At 44.6% G+C, this 22,790-nt stretch overlaps 1 protein-coding gene across 1 annotated transcript; it reads right to left on the bottom strand.

Annotated features, from left to right (window-relative positions):
- Nucleotides 1-3,842: 3,842 nt before the first annotated feature.
- Nucleotides 3,843-11,990, bottom strand: RFXAP (regulatory factor X associated protein). The gene is made up of 3 exons (XM_068265029.1): nucleotides 11,561-11,990; nucleotides 6,576-6,683; nucleotides 3,843-4,566 (listed from the first exon to the last, which is right to left on the bottom strand). The coding sequence occupies exons 1-3, from the start codon at nucleotides 11,945-11,947 to the stop codon at nucleotides 4,459-4,461; spliced, it is 603 nt and encodes a 200-aa protein (XP_068121130.1). The 5' UTR covers nucleotides 11,948-11,990; the 3' UTR covers nucleotides 3,843-4,458.
- Nucleotides 11,991-22,790: the final 10,800 nt, after the last annotated feature.

Genomic DNA, 22,790 nt, shown 5'->3' with positions numbered 1-22,790 from the left:
GCCCCCTGGCGGTTTTAATAGACCGCCAGGGGGGTTAAAGGACATTATCCCCACACTTTTATTGGCCCAATAGGCTACCTGTCACTTGACAGGCAGACTATTAGGCCAATCAAAGTACGAGGATAATGTCCTTTAAAGGAATTGGACTCACAGGGGCTCAGGGTAGGATCAGTGCCAATTAGCAGGCATAAGTTCATAGCGCTCGCTAGGCTACTCTAATAATGCATTTGTTATAGTGAATCGACCCCAATGTATTTTCAAGTAGAACAAACACTGTCCAGCTCTTGATACTTCTCCCTCAGATTCTGGAAGAAAGAGGGTCAATGGTCTCAACCAATAAGTTCTCTGAGCAAGTGCTCACACGAAATCTAATGGTTATTTTTCATTCATCATACATACAGGGGTTTGTTTACTACAGTACAGTAAGTATCCCAGCAATAACTTGATAACTGAAGGAGGCACACCACTGGCTCGAACTTGCATTCAATTTAAAGCAATGTCAGTACACATTGGCTCTGATTCATAAAGGGCTGTATAATAAAAATAAAAAAATTTAGTTTAGACTTTTGTTTTCTGATTCATAAAGATTTTCACAGGTGCGGTAGAAGTTTGGTAATGTACGGAAAATCATGACTTCAGTTCACAAAGATGTTCATTAACAGCTGCAAAGAAGGTCTCTGTTCTGTTAGGCTTTGTTCACATTATAAATCGCAAGCTCTGAGCGTTTTTGTGTGCAATTTTTTAAAGCGATTCCCGGTGTTTTCTGCATGTTGGGCGATTTTGTGTAAGTGCTTTTTTTAAGCGCTTTTGATGAGCGATTGAGATTTTGACCCGGGAATAGAATAAATACAATGTATTTATTCTTAAAAGCGCTTGGTAAATCGCTATGCAAAGCTCTTTTTCAAGCATTTTGCAATTTCTCTATACCTTCCATTGAGCCAAAGCGCTCAGAAAATGGTACAGGCAGCGCTTTTGGAAGCGGATCGTAATCAAACTGCTCATACGTGAACACTCTCATCGGGAATCATTGCACAAGCGCTTTTAGGACGGTTTCTAAAATTGCCAGCACTTAAAAAAAATACACAAATGCTCGTGTGAACAAGCCCTTACTGTGATGTTCTTCCATGTATAAATAGTAAGAGGCATCCCCAGCATTCCTTTGATCTACACAATCCCTCCTATTCCCTCTAAATCTGTCTATTAGCCTTTCTAAACATTGTATTTAATAGCCTGTGTTTAGATGAACTCTCAATAAACATCAAACATGCCATGCTTAGATGATTTCCCCGCGTTCTCCTCTGCATCTTCAAACAGGAACCTAAAGGGTTAAATGTCTAGAGGACTGCAAGGAAAATCTCTTGTGTGCAGGTTCTCTCCTCTGCTGCCTGGAGGGTAGAAAAACTCTTGTTCCTCCTGAGATGGTGTCTGAACCTATTAGAGGGACTTGCAGGAGAGGAAGGCTGTTCCTATTAGCTCTCTGCTTCTGTCAGTCACTTATTACTGCATCCAACTGGTTTCCAACACATCATAGCTGGAGGTAATCACCAAACAATGTGCTGTAATATGTACGAACAGAGGCGTCAAGCAGAGTAAAACAATGTTCTAAAAATGATAAAAAGAGGGAAGTCGAGGTGGACTTACCTCCCTCTGGTAGTGGACATATACTCAAATGCAGAGTAAAAATATACAATTTATTAACAACTCCATAAAATCGCGCCTCTGAGGTGCTCACACGCTTTACGGACCTGAACCAGTTTTATATGCTCCTATACTGCCTGGTGAAGCGGGACTGTTGACTGCGAAACGCGTTGCGATTTTATGGAGTTGTGATTAAATTGTATATTTTTACTCTGCATTTGAGTATATGTCCACTACCAGAGGGAGGTAAGTCCACCTCGACTTCCCTCTTTTTATCATTTTTAGAATATTGTTTTACTCTGCTTGGCGCCTCTGTTCGTACATATTACAGCACTATTGAATCCACCCCTGGTGGAGGGGTTCTTTCCCCATTTTCCTATCTACAGAGAGCGACTTTTATACCTGAGTGGGGTCAGGTACTAATACTCCCCACTTGCCTGTCAAGTGGTTGCCTGATGGTAACCCACCTTTGTGAGTATAAGAACCTTTGACATTATTTTATATATTGAGCTTACCAGACAATATTGCACTATTGGGCTCTCGATGTCCTCTGTTTTGTTTTTACAAGTAATCACCAAACAAGTTACTTGGCTTTACCGCATGTTCTAATCTTTATGAATTGACATTTACGCACAAGTTGGTAATTTAACTCACTGCTGGGTAATTTCAGCTTGCCATGTGGTAACAGTCTTTATGAAATGACATTTTCCAAAATGCTTGGTAAAAATCATCTGTTTTCTGCATTACTGCACGCGTCAATGCTTTATGAATCGGGGCCTTGGTATCTTATTCAGCGGAGAAACAACCCATTTAGTAACATATTGCTTCACTGAAGGGGGTAAAGGGCCATAGCAAGTGTAGCAATCCAAACGACAAATCATTGTATCAGATTGCTAGACCCGAGTTCCAATACTTTCCAAAGCAACATTTTCCGGTCCAACTCTGTATGCAGGGTTACGCAGTGAATCGCACACAATTAAAAAGGGCCCTAAGGATGAACGAGAAGAGAAATGGTCTCAGTGCATGCAGGGGGCACAGGCCACAAAGAGGGGATTACCTAAATTGATGCCTCCTGCTGATGCGCTCCATCTCCCCCACACTTTTGCTTTCACAGCAGAACTTCTTGTCTAGTAGGCAGAATTGTGAAGAAGATGGAGGGCGGAGTGGAGCGCATCAGCAAGAGGCGGCAACTTATGTGAATTAACCTGTGCCCCCCCCAACAAATGCCGAGACAATGTTATGTTTTCTTTGCACCTGTGTTGATATACTAGCCCTGTGTGCATACCGTTTGTGTAAGCTCAAAGTTGCCCATTCAGATTGTGAGAGGTACCCCCCACTGATGCTGTTAAAGAGGACCTCCATAGTAAATAGAAAAATAGAAAAGAAAGGCGGATACGTGCCTAAGGAGAGGGAAGTCTCTAGGTCCTATAGAGCCTTCCCTGTCCACTCCTGGTGCCCTCCGTGCAGTGCTTTGTTGGTTTGAAGTAGCAGCAGGGGACTTCGGGAGCTGAGTCCTCCCGAAGACAGGTGGCTCCATACTGCGCATGCGATAGAGTCGTTCGCGCAGTATGGAGCGGCCTGTCTTCAGGAGCACTCGGGCTCCTGAAGACTTCCCGAAGCCTCCCTTCGCCGGCAGAGATAGCAGCATTTGACCGGATTGGTCGAATACTGCGACGGGGGATCCTGAGATGGACCAGACACCGGGTGAGGAATGGGGAAAGCCTTCCCTCTCCTTAGGTAAGTATCTCACTTTTTTTTTTTTTAGGCGACAGTTCCCATTTACTTTAAAGGGACTCCGAGCAGTGCAGAAACTATGGAAAGATGCATATCATTTTAAAGCTCTCTTTCCCCTCTTTCCAATGATATATAAACCGCCGCCCTACGCCTTTTAGTTTTCGCTATTTTCGCGATTGAAATTGCCGCGGCCGCGATTTCAATTGCGCAAATAGAGAAAACTAAAAGGCGTAAGGCGACGATTTAGGTACATTGTATTACACAGGGCGACTTTTTCCTAAAGTCAGCAGCTCCATTCTGCTGAATGGAGCTGCTGACACTGGGGAAAGTGTTGTCCTGTGTAATACAAGTAACTATGGAAAGATGGATATCATTTTAAAGCTCTCTTTCTCCTCTTTCTGGCGACACCTAAATCGTCGCCCTACGCCTTTTAGTTTTCTCTATTTTCGCGATTGAAATCGCGGCCGCGGCAATTTCAATCGCGAAAATAGCGAAAACTAAAAGGCGTAGGGCGGCGGTTTATATATCATTGGAAAGAGGAGAAAGCGAGCTTTAAAATGATATGTATCTTTCCATAGTTTCTGCACTGCTCGGAGTCCCTTTAAGGTCGCTGAATACCACCACCAGAGCTCATGAAAACAACACTGCCGTCAACTGCTTTTTCCAGCATATGAGAAAGCAACTGGGTGGGAACTAATCCTACTCAGCTGCTTTCCTCCATTGGAGGTAAACATTGCCTAATGACCACATATCCAAAAGCAACGCCCACTGTGCAGGATTCACAGAAGCATAAATGTAGCCAGAGTGGCACCTCCCACCTCCTGCTCAGCACCTCCCATAGCGGAGAGGGCACAGGCATTGTGTGAGCTTGTGTTCCCACTCCCTAAAAGAACTACGGTACAAAGCATACCTGTCTAGTATTGCTGGCAATGTTAGGTGTAGAGCAGGAAAAACCTTATGGGAAACAAAATGCAAAACAGGCTACAGTAATCTAACATGGCTGATTTCACAGTCTCTGTATGTCTTCTATACACTTCAAGACTGCCTTGAAATTAAAGTTTTATGATACAAAATGAATCGATCCGGTCAAAGTGATGCCCCTTGAAACGATTGTCTCTGTTCATAAGCCTGACGGCTGAGAAGCTGCTGCTGCGTCTGAAGGAACTTCACGACTTCAGGACTTCTCAAAAGCGACTGGATAAAGATAAAACAGTGAAGAAGTATTACTACCAATAGTTACCTACTGCAAATGGAAAATAAAACAAAAAAGACAAAAACAGGTCAATTATAACTTATTACAGTTACATAAAAATGTGAAATAAATAGGCATCAGGGTTTTCTACTAGGCTGAAATGTACGCAGTTGATTAGGCCTCAACACGGACCACGAAGAGGGGGTGTACTCACCTAAGCTGATGCCTCTCGCTGATGCGTTCCATCTCCTCCACACTTTTGCTTTCACAGTGTACTTTCTTGTCTAGTAGGCAGAATTTTGGGGAAGATGGAGAGCAGAGTGGAGAGCATTGGCAAGAGGTGGCATTAAACCCCTCTGCACAGCCCATGTACCCCCTACATGGCCCGAGACAATTTTAGAGTTTCCTTTGCACCTGTGTTGATATAATAGCTAAAACGTAACCAGTTGATTAGGTATCAACTGTTCAACATAATGACATAATACTATATGTATGTTTCAATGATGGATCTTCGGTTACAGTACAACTAGTGTAACATTACAAGGCTGACTTTATAAAAACATTCTTGTTAACAGGGCTGGATTCAGGGTCAGTTCACATTTGAATGTTGCGCTGAAATATCAGTCTGCATAAAGTTGTGGCCCAGGATCCAGATATATAGGCAGCATGATAGTATAGGGGATAGCACTGCTGGTCCTAGATGCCAAAAAAAAGGCATAGGCTGCACTAATCACTACGCAGTCAATATCGTTAGTAGAAGGCAGATTGGTTGGCACCAGATGCTAGCTGAGGACGAGCTCTATGTAGCACACCTATTATGCTGGGAATACACAATGACATTTTTCAGCAGATTTACTGTCCAATTGATTTTCCAATCGTTTTTCTGATTAATTTTTGATTTCCATTCACTTCCATGAGAAATCGATCAGAAAAACGATCGAAAATCAGATCTAACATTTTGGAAATTTTATCTATTGAACCATCTATTTGCCAAAAAATCTCGTGGTGTATTCACAGCATAAGAGTTGTGCTCACGTAGATCAGTCCAGATACTAGTAGAAGGGAAAAGCCGGAGTACCAACTCTTGCTCATAGGAATTTACGCACTGTTACATAGGCATACAGACATTCCAGTAAAGTGTAGGAAAAGATACCGGCCTTACAGCCGTTTCACGGCAACTGCTGCTTTTTCAGAGACCAGAGGCTATTCCCCCCTCCCTCTCCTTCCCTCCCTCCCCTCCTCACTATGGGCGGCACAGGACGGCGATCCGTCCTGTGCCGCCTCTGATAGGCTTCAGCCTATCAGATGCCGGCGATCCCCGGCTAATCAGAGGCCGGGGATCGCCGATCTCCTTCACGGCGCTGCTGTGACAGCAGTGCCGTAGGATGTGAACACCAGGGATTTCTTCCCCGCGTGTTTATATTTTGCCTGCGAGAGCGATCAGAGGCTCGCAGGCTGTTCACGGAGACACCCTCCGTGAACTGACATGGAAACCCACAAATGACCAGCTGCCACCTATCGGCGTTAGGCGGTCGTTATGTGGTTTATTTTGTAAATCAGCCCCAATTGCAGTAATGACACTAAAGGTACCCATACATCACTCAATCTTCTTGCACGATCAACCATCTGATTTTATCGGATTGAGGGAGAATCGATTATGTTCTCCACTAGTGGAAATTGACCAATATCTGGTTGAATTGGCCAATCTGCTCGATCGTGTAAGATTAAAAGATATCGGTCAATAATACAGGAATCGGCAACTGTTCACATCATTTTGATCAACACAGGATCAATTTTTAGTTTGAGCACATGGAGGCACAATATTGTTCAGATCAATTAGTGAAGGAGGATCACCAGGATCTCGCTTGTAGTGTGTGGGCCACTTATTGATCGACTTTCGATCAACCACACTCTAGTTGATCACCCAATAAAGTCGATAGTCTGATCGATCAATGGACAATCGAGTATGGTACCATTAGAAAATGGTCAAAAACCTCCGAGGTTAACTTACAAGTCTTTTCTGGTTTAGCACTTGTTCCAGCAGCGTAGGGCGAGGTGGTCGATCTCCAACAGATCCAGTCCTTTGTTTTGTTAGAGCCACAGAACACTCGGGGGTATCCTAAATGAACCAAAACAAAGATGCTAAATAAGTGATTTCATATAACTTCATACAAAGTAGATTAGCGAACACCTCATCTATACTTTGTGTTGCTTACAGGAATTAAATTACTAGAACATTCCTAGATAAACAGACCTGACCAGATTACACAGAATTATGACAAATCTTTCTGGCTCATAAGTCACTAGCTGTCTACTGTCTCTACACTGATTACAGGGGCTGCATAAAAAAAAGAGGTTTCTTGTTTCCTTAAAGCATACCTGAAGTGACATGATAAGATAAGCATATACACATCTAGCACTATTCCTACTAAGAAATAATTAGAAATCCCATTCTGTTTTCCAGTACAGCAAGAGTTAAATAACGTGAGTTATCTATGCAAGAGTGTCACAGCTTGCCCGATTTAGTCTAGTTTCCTGACAAGTGAATAGAAGCCAAAACTGCTGAGAAACAGTGAGATAAGGATTCTGAGGAGGTTTAACTGCAGAGAAGTTCAAAGAGTCACTAGCTCTGTATCCTTTTCAGCTAAACAAAGCAGAGTGTACATTTTAAACAGCAGCACTGGTAGTGTGATGCAATCTTTAAAATAAAGTTGTGAAACTAAAAATATAAGACTCTTTTCCATACTACTACAGTGTTCTCCCCAGAATTTTTTTCCAGCCGGGTGGCATGAAAAAGTAGCCGGGTGGGGCAATATGAGAGAATGCAGGACCAGTGCTTCTGTGCGCAACTCTGCTTACAGCATAGGAGGAGGTGAGCCGGTGTCAGCCGGGTGCTCACCAAAACTAGGCGGGTGGAGCACCCGGCTAAAAGAGCCTGGGGAGAACACTGTACTAAATGTTCAATTTATCATCCATACTACACATACAATTCATCGTCTCCTATTTTAAGTTCAGGTTCACTCTAAATCCTGTACATACCGAAACCGCGAGGCAGGTTATTAAATCTAAAAACGGGACACAGAGGCACGTTCCCATCTGCAGGACATGCCTCTGTGTGCCCTAATCGACGCTCTCTGAGCCCGCTGCACCCCGCTATGATATGATATCTCTGACCTGCATGCAGACTGTATGGAGCTTGGAAATCGTTAGAAAGCCCAATTCAAAGCCGCATATAATGCATACAAGCTGGAATTATTAGCATCTAATTCACCATCTTTATAGAGCACATTGCTTGAGAACAGAGTAGACAGGCTATATTTTTTCCTATGTTATTGAAATGTAAAGTTCATATCAGGACTGTGGAGTTGGAGTCAGAGCAATTTTGAGTACCCAGAGTCGGAGTCAGTGATTTCATAAACTGAGGAGTCGGATGATTTTGTACAAAATCCACAGCCCTGGTAAGTATTAGACTAAGGAGCCTGAGTCATTATGGGTACCTGGAGTCGGAGTTGGAGGTTTTATAAACTGAGGAGTCGTAGTTGGAGTCGGAAGATTTTTGTACCGATTCCACAGTCCTGGTTCATATATCTTAGCATTGAGCACTGCCACCTTAGCACTTAGGGTCATACATACCCTTTTTCCCTGAAAATAAGACCTACCCTGAAAATAAGCCCTAGCTGGAATTTTGAGCATGCTTGAAATATAAGCCCTAACCCGAAAATAAGCCTTAGCGGAAGTTAAAGAGGAGGAAGAGGCAGCCAGTAAGTGGGGACACAGTGGTGCAGTGCCAATCGGGCACTGATCCTGTCACCCCAGCACACAGCAAGGTTATCAGCTGTGTGCAAGGATGACAGAGCAGGCGCCTGATCATTACAGAAGCATACTTTCAAACCCGTGAACATGACAGTACAAAGGAACAGGAAATGTTCTGCTGAGAGACACTTCCTAATAGAAATATATGACATCCCCTGAAAATAAGCCCTAGCACATCTTTTAGAGCAAAAATTAATATAAGACACTGTCTTATTTTCGGGGTAAGACCAAATAAATTTTCTCCTGAGTTTTTCCCAAATAGATATATTCAAACCTCATCAATAGAATACTTTTAAACAATCCACCAAGCAAGAAATTACTAGAATCAAGTTTGATATTAATTTTTTACCCACTATTTAGAACTTTTTCAACTGTAAGGTACCAAGAAATTAAAAATTATTTTTTAGATAAGATGAAAAATTAACTCCTAGGGAAAAACTCAGGAGAAAAGTTATTTGGATATGACCCTTTGTTACCTGACGAAGGCCACTATTAGGGGGTGAAACATGTTGGGTTAGTCGTGTTTTTATGTAAACATTAATGAGTGTGAGAGCGTAAAGGTGGCCATACATCTAGAGATGTATGAGCAGATTCAACCAAGAGACAGATCGCTCTCTCTGATCAAATTTGATTAGAGAGAGATCTATTGGCTGCTCATAAACCACAGGACGATTCCTGATCAATTTTAGTATGAAATTGGTCAAATGTATCGATCGGACATGCTGGGAAATCTCGGGCAGACGTAGTCGATCAGGTGCACGGCGGTAACGGCATGCAATATCGTGAAGAACGCAATGGAAACACTTGCCGCTCTCCACTAAACTGTTAAATGCCTCCCCCCCCTCCCCCCGGTATCTGTGTATGCAAATACTTTACCTGTCTACTGCCCCCGAGTTTCTGCGGTACTTTCGCATTGGGACGCAAATGTGAAGGTACAGCGCGGACACTAGGTGGCAGCAGACAGGTTAAGTATTTTCATGCACAAGCACCTGGGGGACATCAAACATTTGGCGAGACAGCAGCAGGAGTTTCCATGGCGATATGGTATGCCATTACCACCACACACCGGAGCAGTGCTTTTCAGCGCTGCTAGATTTGGTCGCAGCCGGCGCCTCCATAGACTAAAATAGGAATCACTCCTATTGCAGCGCTCAGTGAGTAACATCGGCGCCGTCAGAAGACAGAGCCGAGGTTGCTTAAAAACACAATAATTTGGCCTCCAGCAATCGCTGGAAGCCAAATTATTTCATTCCCCCACTATCCATGGCAGCCTGGAGGGGGAATAGTAATTAAAACGGCCCGGACTTGTGCAGAAGCAGAATCAGCCATATACAGGCTGTATCCTGCCCCCAAGTCTACCGGCGCCGATTTCAAATTTACCCCCACACACCTGATTGACCAGGTTGGTCAGAGACTTCCCAGTATGTGCGATTGATACATTTGATCAATATCAGCCTGAAATTGGTCAAATTGTTGATTTGGCATGCTTGTTGTGACACCGATTTTCATGCAGTTCAATAATAATAATTGGATGGTCAATCGGCTGTAAAATCAGATGTATGGCCAATTTATTTAATTTTTTAGGATTAGAAATGTAGGCAAACAGCTATGGGCCTGTACTACTTCCGGGTCGCGCTCTCTGAGTAGTACGCATGCTCTGGTCCTGACGTGTTCAGTAGTATGCATGCTGTTCACAGGTGAGCTGTTCGCCTACATCTCTATCCTAAATATGCAGCAGTTTTTAGAATTTGCAGACAATGGTACTCCTCCCCCTCTTTGGTCAATCATTAGCACTAGAATATCAGCAGTTTCATAGATAGATTATTAACGATTTATTACAAGTTGTTTTATTGAGGAATTTACCTCCCCCTATAAGGTGAACCATTGCAGTAAGCGGACCACACTTCTGTGATGTCCCCAAAGATCCCGGACTGGCAGATGCGTTCCCCCATATGACCGATGAATAACGCATCTGTCTTGGGCTCCAGCCAGACCACTGGAGTGGGCACTACACTGTCCACTCCCACATGTGGATAGGTAAGAAGGATGCAGAGAGGCACACTTGTCCTAATAATAACTTCGGGTGCATGACCAAGGATGCTAAGCAACATCCCAAGTAGTATCACAGTAGTAGAAAGGTTGGTCAGCACACCAGCTTCTTCAATGAGCAGAGTTTAATCAATCATATGTCAACACTAAGGTTAACAATTGTTTCGGGGCCACAAGGGGTCCCCTTCATCAGAACAGTGCAGACAAACAGTGTTATAAAAATTGCACCAAATATATACACCTAGTGACTTAACAGGACCATCCCTAATCATGAAACACACACCCTCCCTCATCACAGTGTAAACATCACAGTGTAAACAAGGGATAAAAGTGTGATGTTTACACTGTGATGAGGGAGGTGGTGTGTTTCATGATTAGGGATGGTCCGGTTAAGTCACTAGGTGTATATATTTGGTGCAATTTTTATAACACTGTTTGTCTGCACTGTTCTGATGAAGGGGACCCCTTGTGGCCCCGAAACAATTGTTAACCTTAGTGTTGACATATGATTGATTAAACTTCGCTCATTGAAGAAGCTGGTGTGCTGACCAACCTTTCTACTACTGTGACACTCCCACATGTGGTCCTGTAGTAGCAGATAGGAACCAAGCAGTTTTCTGCTGTGGAGTCTAAGCTACCACTTCTTGACAGTATTTAGGTTGGGTTCATACTGGCACTAAAAACATTCAATTTATCAAAGTGGAACTGAGCGTATTAATAAACATGTAAATGGATCCTAGTGCAGAGGACCTACCAGGGCTGTGGAGTCGATGCAATTTTGGGTACCTGGAGTAAGAGTTGGAGATTTCATAAACTAAGGAGTCAGAGTCTGGAGTCTGAGTTGGATGATTTTGCACAAAATCCACAACCTTGGTAAGTATTAGACTCAGGAGTCGGAGTCAGAGCCATTTTGGGTACCTGGGGTCGGAGTTGGAGTCGGTGGCTTCATAAACTGAGTCGGAGTCAGAAGATTTATGAAGCCTGAGTCGGAGTCAGAAGATTTTTGTACGGACTCCACACAGCCCCGGGAACTACCAATGCACCACTGTACACCCACCATAATGTAAACCCAGTGGCTGAGCAGCCCAACCCACACTTGTCCCCTCTGCTGCCCTGATCTAAGTGACATCTGACCTCCAGCTTGGTGCTGGTCGGGACTCCCTGGTCAGTCTTCTTCTTATTCTTGTACTTGTCTTTGTACATCTTGTTGCGGTGCTTCTTGCACATCCAAGGCTTCCTCTGCTTGGCCACCTGGCTGGTGGTCTCCGGGCAGCCCTGATAGGTGCACGTCTTGGTCACCACACTGTCATTGTCGCCAGAATTGTCATCGTCATCCAGCTCCTCTGGGCTGGCCGTGCTGTCCCTGGGGTCGGAGGTGTCCAGCAAGTCGCCACCCTCGTCCTCGGGGGGCATCATAGTGTAGAAGAGGAGAGCGCTGTCCCTGTCTCCCGTCTCATGAGCGGACTCCTCTTCCTCCTCCTCATCCTCCCGGGAAGACGAAGCCTCCCCCGGCTCCTGCATGATGGAGCTTCTTCTCTACACAATCTCACTGCACTGTTTACTTCCGCCGACGCCGGGCGCACTACGCATGCGTGAAGCCCCAGCGCTGGACACGTGATCTGTCACTGCGCTCCTCTCCTGCTTCATGCTGGTGCTGTATTAGGAATACATCAGCTAACCTGCTAGGGAGAAAGCAGCACACGTAGCAACAATGAGGGGAAACATTTGTTGCAGTTAAGTGGCAGCCGAGAACAAACTTAGTTAAAGAGGAACTCCAGTGAAAATAATGTAACAAAAAAGTGCTTAATTTTTACAATAATGATGTATAAATTAATTAGTCAGTGTTTCCAGGTTGTAAAATCTTTCTTCTCCCTGATTTACATTCTGATATTTATCACATGGCGACATTTTTACTGCTGGCAGGTGATGTCAGTGGATGTAGCTGCTGTTTTCTTTTTTGGCAGTTGGATGCACATAAAACATTTGGGAGGAAGTGACGTCACAAGGCCAATCCCCAAAAAATACCTAAATTATAAATTACAGTTTGCTTTATACCTAATAAGTTGCCAAGATATATAAAATCACACATGATAAAGTGTGATTTTCTCACCCCTAGGGTCTGTATTCCACATATGGGGCTTGATTCACAAAGCGGTGCAAACTGTTAGTACGCTGGTGAAAAGCCCCTTATCACGCCTAAACTCAGTTTAGGCATGATAAGTTTAGGCGTGATAAGTTTAGGCGTGATAAGTTTAGGCGTGATAAGTTTAGGCATGATAACTATAGCACCAACTGGGTTAGCACCGCAGTGCACAGCTGATCAAAAGTTTTGCGCTAGCAAAGTCTGGTGCGCGAAACGTTGCATAGAGTTTAATGGCGCTGCTTTGCGCGCGGAACTTTGCAATCTAAACGTATCACGCCTAAACTTATCACGCCTAAACTTATCATGCCTAAACTTATCATGCCTAAACTGAGTTTAGGCATGATAAAATGGTTATCGCGCCTAAAGTCTTTAACTGGGTTATCACCGCTTTGTGAATCGAGCCCTAGGTCTTGAAATCCCGGTGTGAAACTGGGCCCTTGCATTTTATATTTTTTCCAAACCATAGATGCAAAGGATGCTCGGGGATTGATGCCATAACTCCACTCCTCATGTTCATGTGATCTAATCTAGGCAGGCAGGCAGACAGACATCTGAAATAAGAATTATAACAAACACAAACAGTGTGAAAAGATAAGTCATTTGATCCAGGCAGGAAGGGAGCAGGGGAGGGAGGGGCAGGGGAGTTACCCAGTCTGGTGGGGAGGACACAATGGCTATCATTCATAAAGTGTTCCCGCATGCAGAATTGCTAAAAACAGCTGACTTTACCGACCACTGAGCAAAATGTGTATTCATAAAGGCTGTTTCCGCATGCGAAGCTGACTTTTCCAAGCAGAGCGATAAATCACAGCATTCTGCGGTAATTCTATGCGGAAATACAACAAAATGTAAATTCATAAAAACTAACGCAAGCGGTATGCGGACGGGGATTACCGCTCCCCTGGATGTAGCGATAGGCATGCGGAGTACATGTAAGTGAATGGGACAGTCCTCCCAAGCAGCAGCAGAGAGAACACCACATGGAGGGACTCGGCCAGCTTCTCCTGTTTCCGCATGCCTACCGACAGCCTAACGCCAGCCTACAGCGGGATATCTCCGCACTCCTATCGCAACTAGAAACATTTTTATGAATGACCACCCAGAATGCTGAAATACCGTCAGCGGCGTTTCCCCGCATGGATTTACTTTACCGACAGCACTTTTATGAATGATAGCCAATGCTTCAGCATTAGGAAAAATAAGGAAGTGCTGGTACAGATATAAATGTGAGTGTGTTTTATCCATTATGATGTACCAGATGTAAACTTTATATATTCATCTAACTGTACACAGTGCATAGACTACATACTGTATATGTATTGTCATTCAGACCTTTTTTTGGCTGGAGGTGTTATTTAAGCTGCAATTCTTTGGAAATCCGGCCTGCGGTATAGGGGCAGCCAACAGATCTCTCTCTGATTAGATTCGATCAGTGAGAGATCTGTCTCTTGGTCGAAACAGCCCAATATCGTTAGATGTTTGGGCACCTTAAAAGATAAGTGTGATAAGGCGAGCAATTAAATCTAGCTTTACTTACCTGGTGCTTCTTTCAGCCCCTAGAAGTTATTTGGGTCCCTCGGCGGCGGCGCAGCTCCAGCCTTCTCCAGTGTCCTACTGGCAGCCTCTGAAGATCGCCGCCCCCTGATGGTTGGCGTGTTCTGTGCAGGTCTTCATGTTGCATGACTTCTGGGGGCTGGAAGAAACCCCAGGTAAGTAAAGATGTGCAGTAATAAATTGCTCGCTTCACTTATCCTTTAAGAGTATGTGCCAAAATAAGCTACTTTGTCTAGTGGTATTTCTGTGTAGGTGAAGCTAAGGGAGATCCTTGTGGTCCTCCCTCACAGTAACCTTCCCTCTGGCCTCAGTTTTACACTAACCTTGAATGTCTAAATGCCTGGATGCTAGACTATATGAAATGATCACCCCCTATGGGAAGTTCGGGGGGGGGGGGGGGGCTAGTTGGCAGGCATGACTTACCTTCAGAGAGCTGCTCCCTACCACCCCAGTCCAAATGCTGGCATCCATATTCTCTGGGGAGACCAGCAGCTGCAAGGCCGCAACAGTCAGGGCCGGCCCGCTCATGAGGCGGGGTGAAACGTTTGCCTCAGGCGGCAAACTTCTAGGGACTCACCTTATCCGCGTTCCAGCGTGCGCTCCACTGACGTCACTTCTTGCATCGCCGTCCACTTAGAATACAGTGTGCGGCGATGCAGGAAGTGACGTCAGTGGAGTGCACGCTGGAACGCGGAAAAGGTGAGCCCTCCCCGCCCGTGCCTCTTACTATTGGACATCCGCTGCTTCCTATGTAAGCTGGAGGGGAACGCAGATCGGGGGACCCAGGCAAGAGAGGGGGGGTCCGACCCCCTCCCCACCGCTAGGCCCAATACCCCCGACCTGCCCGCTACCCCTCCGGCGGCGGGGGGGGGGGGGGGGTGTCTGCGACGGCGGCAATTTTTTTCTAATTATGCCTCAGGCGGCAAAAAGTCTAGGGCCGGCCCTGGCCACAGTGCATACCTCCCCTGACATGCATTGCAGCAGTCGGGAGTAGGCGACATCGCCGGAAGCTTTAAAGAGTAACTGTTAGGTATAAAGTAAAAAAACAATTCTCTTTTTTTATCTGGTAAACAAATAATAAGGTTGCTAACCAGGCAATCCAAAAGTTTCCTTAGGGGGATATTTGTTTCATATATTTTGATAAATAAGTGCTTAGTGCACTTTAACATGAAGCAGACACAAAAATAAAAATGTGAATGGATGCATAAACTCCTGCAGCTTATAGAAAGACATTGCAAGCATGGTGATTAGTGTGTGCTCAGCCTATTACTCTAACCTCTCCCTCTTCTCTACCCAGTGGTGGCACTACACTGCTGCCGCACAAGGTGACGTTATTAACTCTTCCTCCTCCGAGTCGTAGCAACTTGGAGGGAGAAGTAATTCGGGATTCGGCACCTGAATTACACTGCTGTGTGGTCATAGACATTAACATTATGTCTATGGCGGTGCCCAGGTCAGGCACAGCACGGGGAAGAGTGCGCGCTGAAATGACCTGATTCAAACTTTTCTATAGCACCATTATTTGGACAATCTGTTCTGCTCAAAAGCTTTTGAGTTAAACCATATCTAAAGCTCACCATACACACATGGGGCTTGATTCATTAAGCTGCACTGCTAAAGCAGCAGACCTTAATGTGAAGGAGCGGCCACTATGCATGCCTTACATAGCAGCGCTCACTGCTATATATGGAGTGTGCCTTCCTTAGATGGGACCGTGCCTTCCTATACAAAGTAACTATAGTTAAGGCACTCTCCTATCTAAGCAAGACATGCGCCTTACATAGCAGCGAGCACTGCTATGCAAGGTACGCAGAGTGGCAGCTCCTTCACATTAAGGCGCGCTGCTTTGTCAGTGAAGCTTAACTTCCTGAGCGTTATGCCGCTCAGGAGGTTTCGCAGCCTCAGAGTCCCCCATATAAATTTAACAGATTGCATGCCTGCAAAAGGTTTAGCTAGCACTAGGCTATCTAGTATAGGTGGCCATCGCCCCCGATCCAGCTGCTTATACATTACCCAGCTTGGTTCCAGCGATCGGCGCAGCCTCCCCACACAGCTCTGGTCTTCTCTATGGGGAGGATCGTACATGATGTGATGACAACAGTGCTGGGCCGAAATTACGCATTAGCGTAATTACGCATCGTAATTCACTACAAATGCACCGTAAGCGTTACGTGTAAGGTTACGGTATTACGCGTAATTAATTACGCGTAGACCGTAGGTTACGTTGTTACGCGTAACAAATTACGCGTAAGACAGTAAACTCCCATTGAAATTACACAGTCTGCCGTAATCGCGTAATATTACGCTCCCGTATAATATAAAAAAGCCGCCGACTTTAAGGGTTAATAGCAAAGCTCCCTTAAGTGCTAAGAGCCTCAAATTTGGAGAATATATTAAGGAGATCAGAAGGAATAAGAGGAAAAAATTTTTTTTCAAAAAGACCTTATAGTTTTTGAGAAAATCGATGTTAAAGTTTCAAAGGAAAAATATATACATTTAAAAACCCGCCGACTTTAACGGTTAATAGCAAAGCCTGCTTAAAATTTAGGAACACCAAATTCACAGGGTATATTAAGGGGATCAGTGGGAATAAGAGGAAAAATTTTTTTTTCAAAAAGACCTTATAGTTTTTGAGAAAATCGATTTTTAAGTTTCAAGGGCAAAAATGTCTTTTAAATGCGGAAAATGTCAGTTTTTTTTGCACAGGTAACAATAGTGTTTTATTTTCATAGATTCCCCCAAGTGGGAAAAGTTTTACTTACTTCGTTCTGAGTGTGGGAAATATTAAAAAAAAACGACGTGGGGTCCCCCCTCCCAGACCTCTTTAACCCCTTGTCCCCCATGCAGACTGGGATAGCCAGAATGCGGAGCACCGACCGCGTGGGGCTCCGCACCCTGACTATACCAGCCCGCATGGTCCATGGATTGGGGGGTCTCGGAAGGGGAGGGGCAGCCAAGCTTTCCCCTCCCCCTCCGAGCCCTTGTCCAATCCAAGGACAAGGGGCTCTTCTCCACCTCCGATGGGCGGTGGAGGTGGAGGCCGCGATTTCCTGGGGGGGGGGGTTCATGGTGGCATCTGGGAGTCCCCTTTAAAAAGGGGTCCCCCAGATGCCCACCCCCCCTCCCAGGAGAAATGAGTATAGAGGTACTTGTACCCCTTACCCATTTCCTTTAAGAGTTAAAAGTAAATAAACACACAAACACATAGAAAAAGTATTTTAATTGAACAAAAAACATAACCACGAAAAAAGTCCTTTAATATTCTTAATTAACCATTAATACTTACCTGTCCCTTTAAAAGCCAGTTCCCACGCAATATCCTCGGAAATATACTAATCAGTTACAATGTAACAAAGTTGTTACAATGTAACAACTTTGTTACTTTGTAACACCACCGCACCCGACGTCACTCGCCGCCGCCGCTGCATACCCGTCTGCGCTGCACGGACCCGACAGAGCTCTGAGCTATATACCTCAGAGCTCTCGAAAGCATCTTTGTATTTGGGCTCCAAGGAGCCCCATTGGTCCTTAGCAGACCAATGGGGTTCCTTCTGATTTGAAGGAACCCCATTGGTCTCAGCTAAGGACCAATGGGGCTCCTTGGAGCCCAAATACAAAGATGCTTTCGAGAGCTCTGAGCTATATAGCTCAGAGCTCTGTCGGGTGAAGGACGCTAAGGCCCCGCCGGCTCCGCTGCCCTCCCCGCCTCTCCCACATGTCACCTATATACATGCTGGCACCCATGGGTGCCAGCATGTATATGGGTGACAGGTGTGGGCGGAGTGGACGGCGGGAGCCGGCGGGGACTTAGCGTGTATGCGGCGGCCGGCGGGTGAGCGGCGAGTGACGTCGGGTGCGGTGGTGTTACAAAGTAACAAAGTTGTTACATTGTAACAACTTTGTTACATTGTAACTGATTAGTATATTTCCGAGGATATTGCGTGGGAACTGGCTTTTAAAGGGACAGGTAAGTATTAATGGTTAATTAAGAATATTAAAGGACTTTTTTCGTGGTTATGTTTTTTGTTCAATTAAAATACTTTTTCTATGTGTTTGTGTGTTTATTTACTTTTAACTCTTAAAGGAAATGGGTAAGGGGTACAAGTACCTCTATACTCATTTCTCCTGGGAGGGGGGGTGGGCATCTGGGGGACCCCTTTTTAAAGGGGACTCCCAGATGCCACCATGAACCCCCCCCCCCCAGGAAATCACGGCCTCCACCTCCACCGCCCATCGGAGGTGGAGAAGAGCCCCTAACATAACAACTTGAATTACGGTATTCTTACGCGTAATTGCGTAAGGGCTATGCGTAATTACAGACATGTACCGAAATTGAATGTCTATGCCGTAAGCGTAATTCCGTAATGCGTAATAGCGTAAAATTACGCGTAATGATCCGTAAGCGTAGCTTTTTCCATTACGCCCAGCACTGGATGACAACACCGACGTCATGCGCAGTCACGATCCTCCCCATAGAGAGACCGGAGCTGTGCAGGGAGGCTGCGCCGATCGCTGGAACCAGGCTGGGTAATGTATAGGCAGCTGGATCGGGGGGATCAGGTGGTGCTGGCTACCTATACTAGCTAGCCTAGTGCTAGCTATACCTTTTGCAGGCATGCAATCTATAAAATTTATACTGGGGGACTCCTGAGGCTAGCGAGCGGCATGCCTGACACAGTGTCGGGCATACCGCTCAGGAGGTTAATGAATCAAGCACATAGATTTTAATCACTTTGATTGTATTTTCCAGTAATGTATTGCTCATACATATCCAACCAATTTACTTTTCAATCAATTTTATCAAAAGTCTGATCAGACATGTTGGAAAATAACTGTGAGATGAGGTCTGGACAGGAGCAGTGGGAGATCGATAGCCCATAGCTTTGCCCTACATCAAGCAGCCAGGCATGAGCTGTAGTAGCAGCATACAGATAGATAAACTGTGGCTGTTGCTGGCCCATCAGGCTAGATGAGGAAGGAAACACAGAGTTTTTTTTACTGTAAAGGGAACCTGAAGCAAGAAGTATATGGGGGTTGCCATATTTGTTTCCGTTTAAACAATATCAGTTGCCTGGCAGCCCTGCTGATGTATTTGGCTGCAGTAGTGTCTGAATCACACCAGAAACAAGCATGAAGCTAATCTTGTCAGATTGGACAATAATGTCAGAAACACCTGATCTGCTGCATGCTTGTTCAGGGTCTGTAGATAAAAGGATAAGAGGCAGATGATCTGCAGGATAGCCAGGCAACTGGTAAATGTGTAAAAAAAGCAAGATATTTTTGTGCACGAAAAAACTATTCGATGTCAACCAGTCCACTGATTAAAGAGGAGCTGTCAGCCATACTATCTCAGAAAAAACACACATATCTAAGTAGATAAATACTTGTTCTACTTACATAACATATGTATTGCACTGTCCAACTTTTGATTTTAGTGATTTTTCTATAGTAAAGAAAGACAAAATCCTTCTTAGGATTTTCCATTTTAACTGTGTCTATCTTGAAGCCAATCCTCATGTCATTTCCTCCCTTACTCCCCTCTGCCTGATTGTGTATGCATTGCCAGCCCTCCTACTAGTCTTCAGGCACTCCCACCCTGCTCTGCAACAGAAAGTGCATTGTCTCAGCATGAGAAATATTGGCCAATCAGAGAGGAACAGAGGTGTGGCAGGGGAAAAGGGGGAAAGAGGCTTCAGCCAATCAGGCTGCATTAGTTAAGTCTGAGAGCAAAGTAAAGAAGCAAAAAAAGACAACCCAGCATGCCCTGTAACTTCCTTTGTGCGGCAATGTACCAAATAATCAACAAGAAAAGTAATAGTGATTTTAACTTTTGGATTGCATTCTTATTACTTGTTTACCAGACAAAAATAAAGAATTGATTTTTGATTTTATGCCCGACAGTTACACTTTAATATGGGCTGTCAGACCTGAGAATGTTATTTGCATGTACAGAAAAAAATGCAGATAGCCGCATGTAAGAGAAACGATGCCTTACTGAGGCGTCAGCAAACTGCTGTCCAGTTTGGTCAGCTATGAACTGTAATGCTTTAATCAATTAGATGTTTGACATGATAAAAATATCAAATTGGCAGTACAAGAGTGGTACTGCAGGAAATCATCAGCACGGCAGAATGGTTCTGACAGTGGTCACTTTGTAGTTAGTCAGGTGTGGCTACAGCCGTCAGTGGGCACTGCAGGCTCAGGAAACAAGCAAGTGGACACTAGTTTGGGGGTCAGAAAGGTCAGAGGTAGGTTAATTTTGTGTTTCATGTTGAATTCTGATCACCTATGGATTAAGATGTAATGGGGCCCTAGGCAAGGTAGTATATTTGGGGCCCCCTTGTGGTCCTTTTGGTAAGCTAAAGTGGAGGGAGGTCAAAGAAGGTAGCAGGTGGGCCCCTTATAACCCACTAGGCCCCAGGCAGCTGCTTAGGTTGTCTGGTGGATAATCCTGCTCTCCCTAAGGGCCAAGATCTGGTTTAGCAGCGGCATTTAGTGATGTTTCTTCAATGTGATGGAGATTACTTACCTCTTCAGCCTCTGCTTGTGTTAGCCATCTGCACCCACTGTATCCCCTCCTCCCCCCAATCAAGTGTAAAGTGCAACAGACCGCACAATGTATGGCATGTGATATCTGAACACACTTTATGTACTGTAATAGATTGTCGCTGGGCCCCACCAGCCTGCCTTTGTGCTTCCCCAAAAATGTTAAGCTGGAGCAGCCACTGCCTCTACCTATGTAAATAGCTTGGCATTTTTCTCTGCAGAGAGAGGAGGCGGGGCCAGGCTGCTGGATTTTATATTAAGTATGAAGGTCCTCTTTAAGAGTTGAATTATCGGCCCTTTGTTCTGGTGAGTACATACTGACTCCTCCGTGGGAGAACGGTACTATTTTTAGTCTCACCTCACATGGCTACACTTAATTTACTCTCGTGGAATGTCCGTGGTCTTGGATCTAAAATTAAACGCTCACTGGTCTTAAACTTCCTCAAACAACATTCACCGCATATTTTCTTATTGCAAGAGACCCATTTGATGGGAAGTAAGATCCTTACACTTAAAAAGCCCTGGGTGGCCCACGCTTATCACTCAACCTACTCAACCTACTCCAGGGGAGTCTCGATATTAATTCACAAAAGTGTTCCATTTAAGTTGCACGACCTTAAAATTGACCCAGGGGGCAGATACATTATCTTGCATGCAACCGTCAACAATATGCAGCTGATACTTATTAATGTGTACTTACCTCCTCCGGCGGACCCGAATATTCTTGATAATATTATGACTCTGGTAGCGCAGATGCCCACTTCTAAAATAATAATCTGTGGAGATTTTAACCTTGTTCCTGATCCCGCTCTGGATAGGCTTAAACCCTCTACTAAAGATACATTTGATTTCAATAGATGGATTAATACGTGTAATTTTACGGACGTATGGAGGTGGAAACACCCAGGGGTAAAGGCCTTCTCCTGCCACTCAACTACCCACGCTACCCTCTCTAGGATAGATCTTGGTCTGGTCTCGGTAGACGTCCTCCCTTTGATAAAATCATCCAGCTTTTTGGCTCGTGGTATATCCGATCACGCTCCTCTAGAGCTGATTCTGACCACGGGTTTATCTCAGGGAGACCGTCTGTGGCGCCTGTCTAACCACTGGATTGCCGATCCCACTATACACGACATAATCAAGCGTAAAATACAGGCTTATTGGGAAGACAACCAGGGCTCATCCTCTCCACAAATTGAATGGGATGCCAGTAAGGCAGTTCTGAGGGGGCAATACATGGAGGCCATTGGGGTGGCCAGAGAGCAAGCCAGAGCTTTAGTCCAGTGGAAAGAGCAAAAAGTGATGCAGTTAGAAGCAGAATTTATTCAAACCACCAATGATAGTGTTTATAGAAATTGGCAACTAGCGCTTCAGGAACTTGAATTGTATAGGATAAATACAGTAAAGAAATCCTTGTTAGACCAAAAACAAAGAATATTCGAGCAAGGGGATAGGAACGGCAGCATGTTAGCCTGGCTATCTAGAGACCCAACAAATTCATCGGTTATCCCATCAATACGACTACAAGACAATTCAGTCACTTCTGACCCTCTTCTAATTAATAAAACTTTCTTTAACTTTTACAAGGAATTGTATTCTAGTAGACTGACAATCACAGATACTGAAATAGACCAATACCTAGCACAAATCACATTACCTACACTGTCAGATACTGATCTACAGCTACTAGAAGATCCGTTCACGTTAGATGAAATCTCTGATGCGATAGGCTCTATGCAATCTAAGAAATCCCCTGGAGTAGATGGCCTACCGGTGGAACTATACAAAAAATACACTAAGATTCTAGCACCTAAACTTAAAAATACTCTTCAGAATTCCTTTGCTGGGGGCTCCCTTCCTCCCTCCATGTCAGAAGCACTTATAATAGTTATACCCAAACCAGATAAGGACCCACTTATATGCTCGTCCTATCGACCAATCTCTCTGATAAATGTTGATGCCAAAATTCTGGACAAAATCCTTGCTACTCGCCTAAATAAAATTATAATGAAGCTGATCCACCAAGATCAATCAGGCTTTATTCCTGGCAAGGGGACAGACATTAACATAAGGAGACTGCTTACAAATATCCAGACTGAACACTCTAATAAGGGGCGGAGG

The sequence above is a fragment of the Hyperolius riggenbachi genome, chromosome 2, assembly GCF_040937935.1.
Source record: "Hyperolius riggenbachi isolate aHypRig1 chromosome 2, aHypRig1.pri, whole genome shotgun sequence".
Taxonomy (NCBI): Eukaryota; Metazoa; Chordata; class Amphibia; order Anura; family Hyperoliidae; genus Hyperolius; species Hyperolius riggenbachi.
This window is presented reverse-complemented; position numbering and strand designations above follow the sequence as displayed.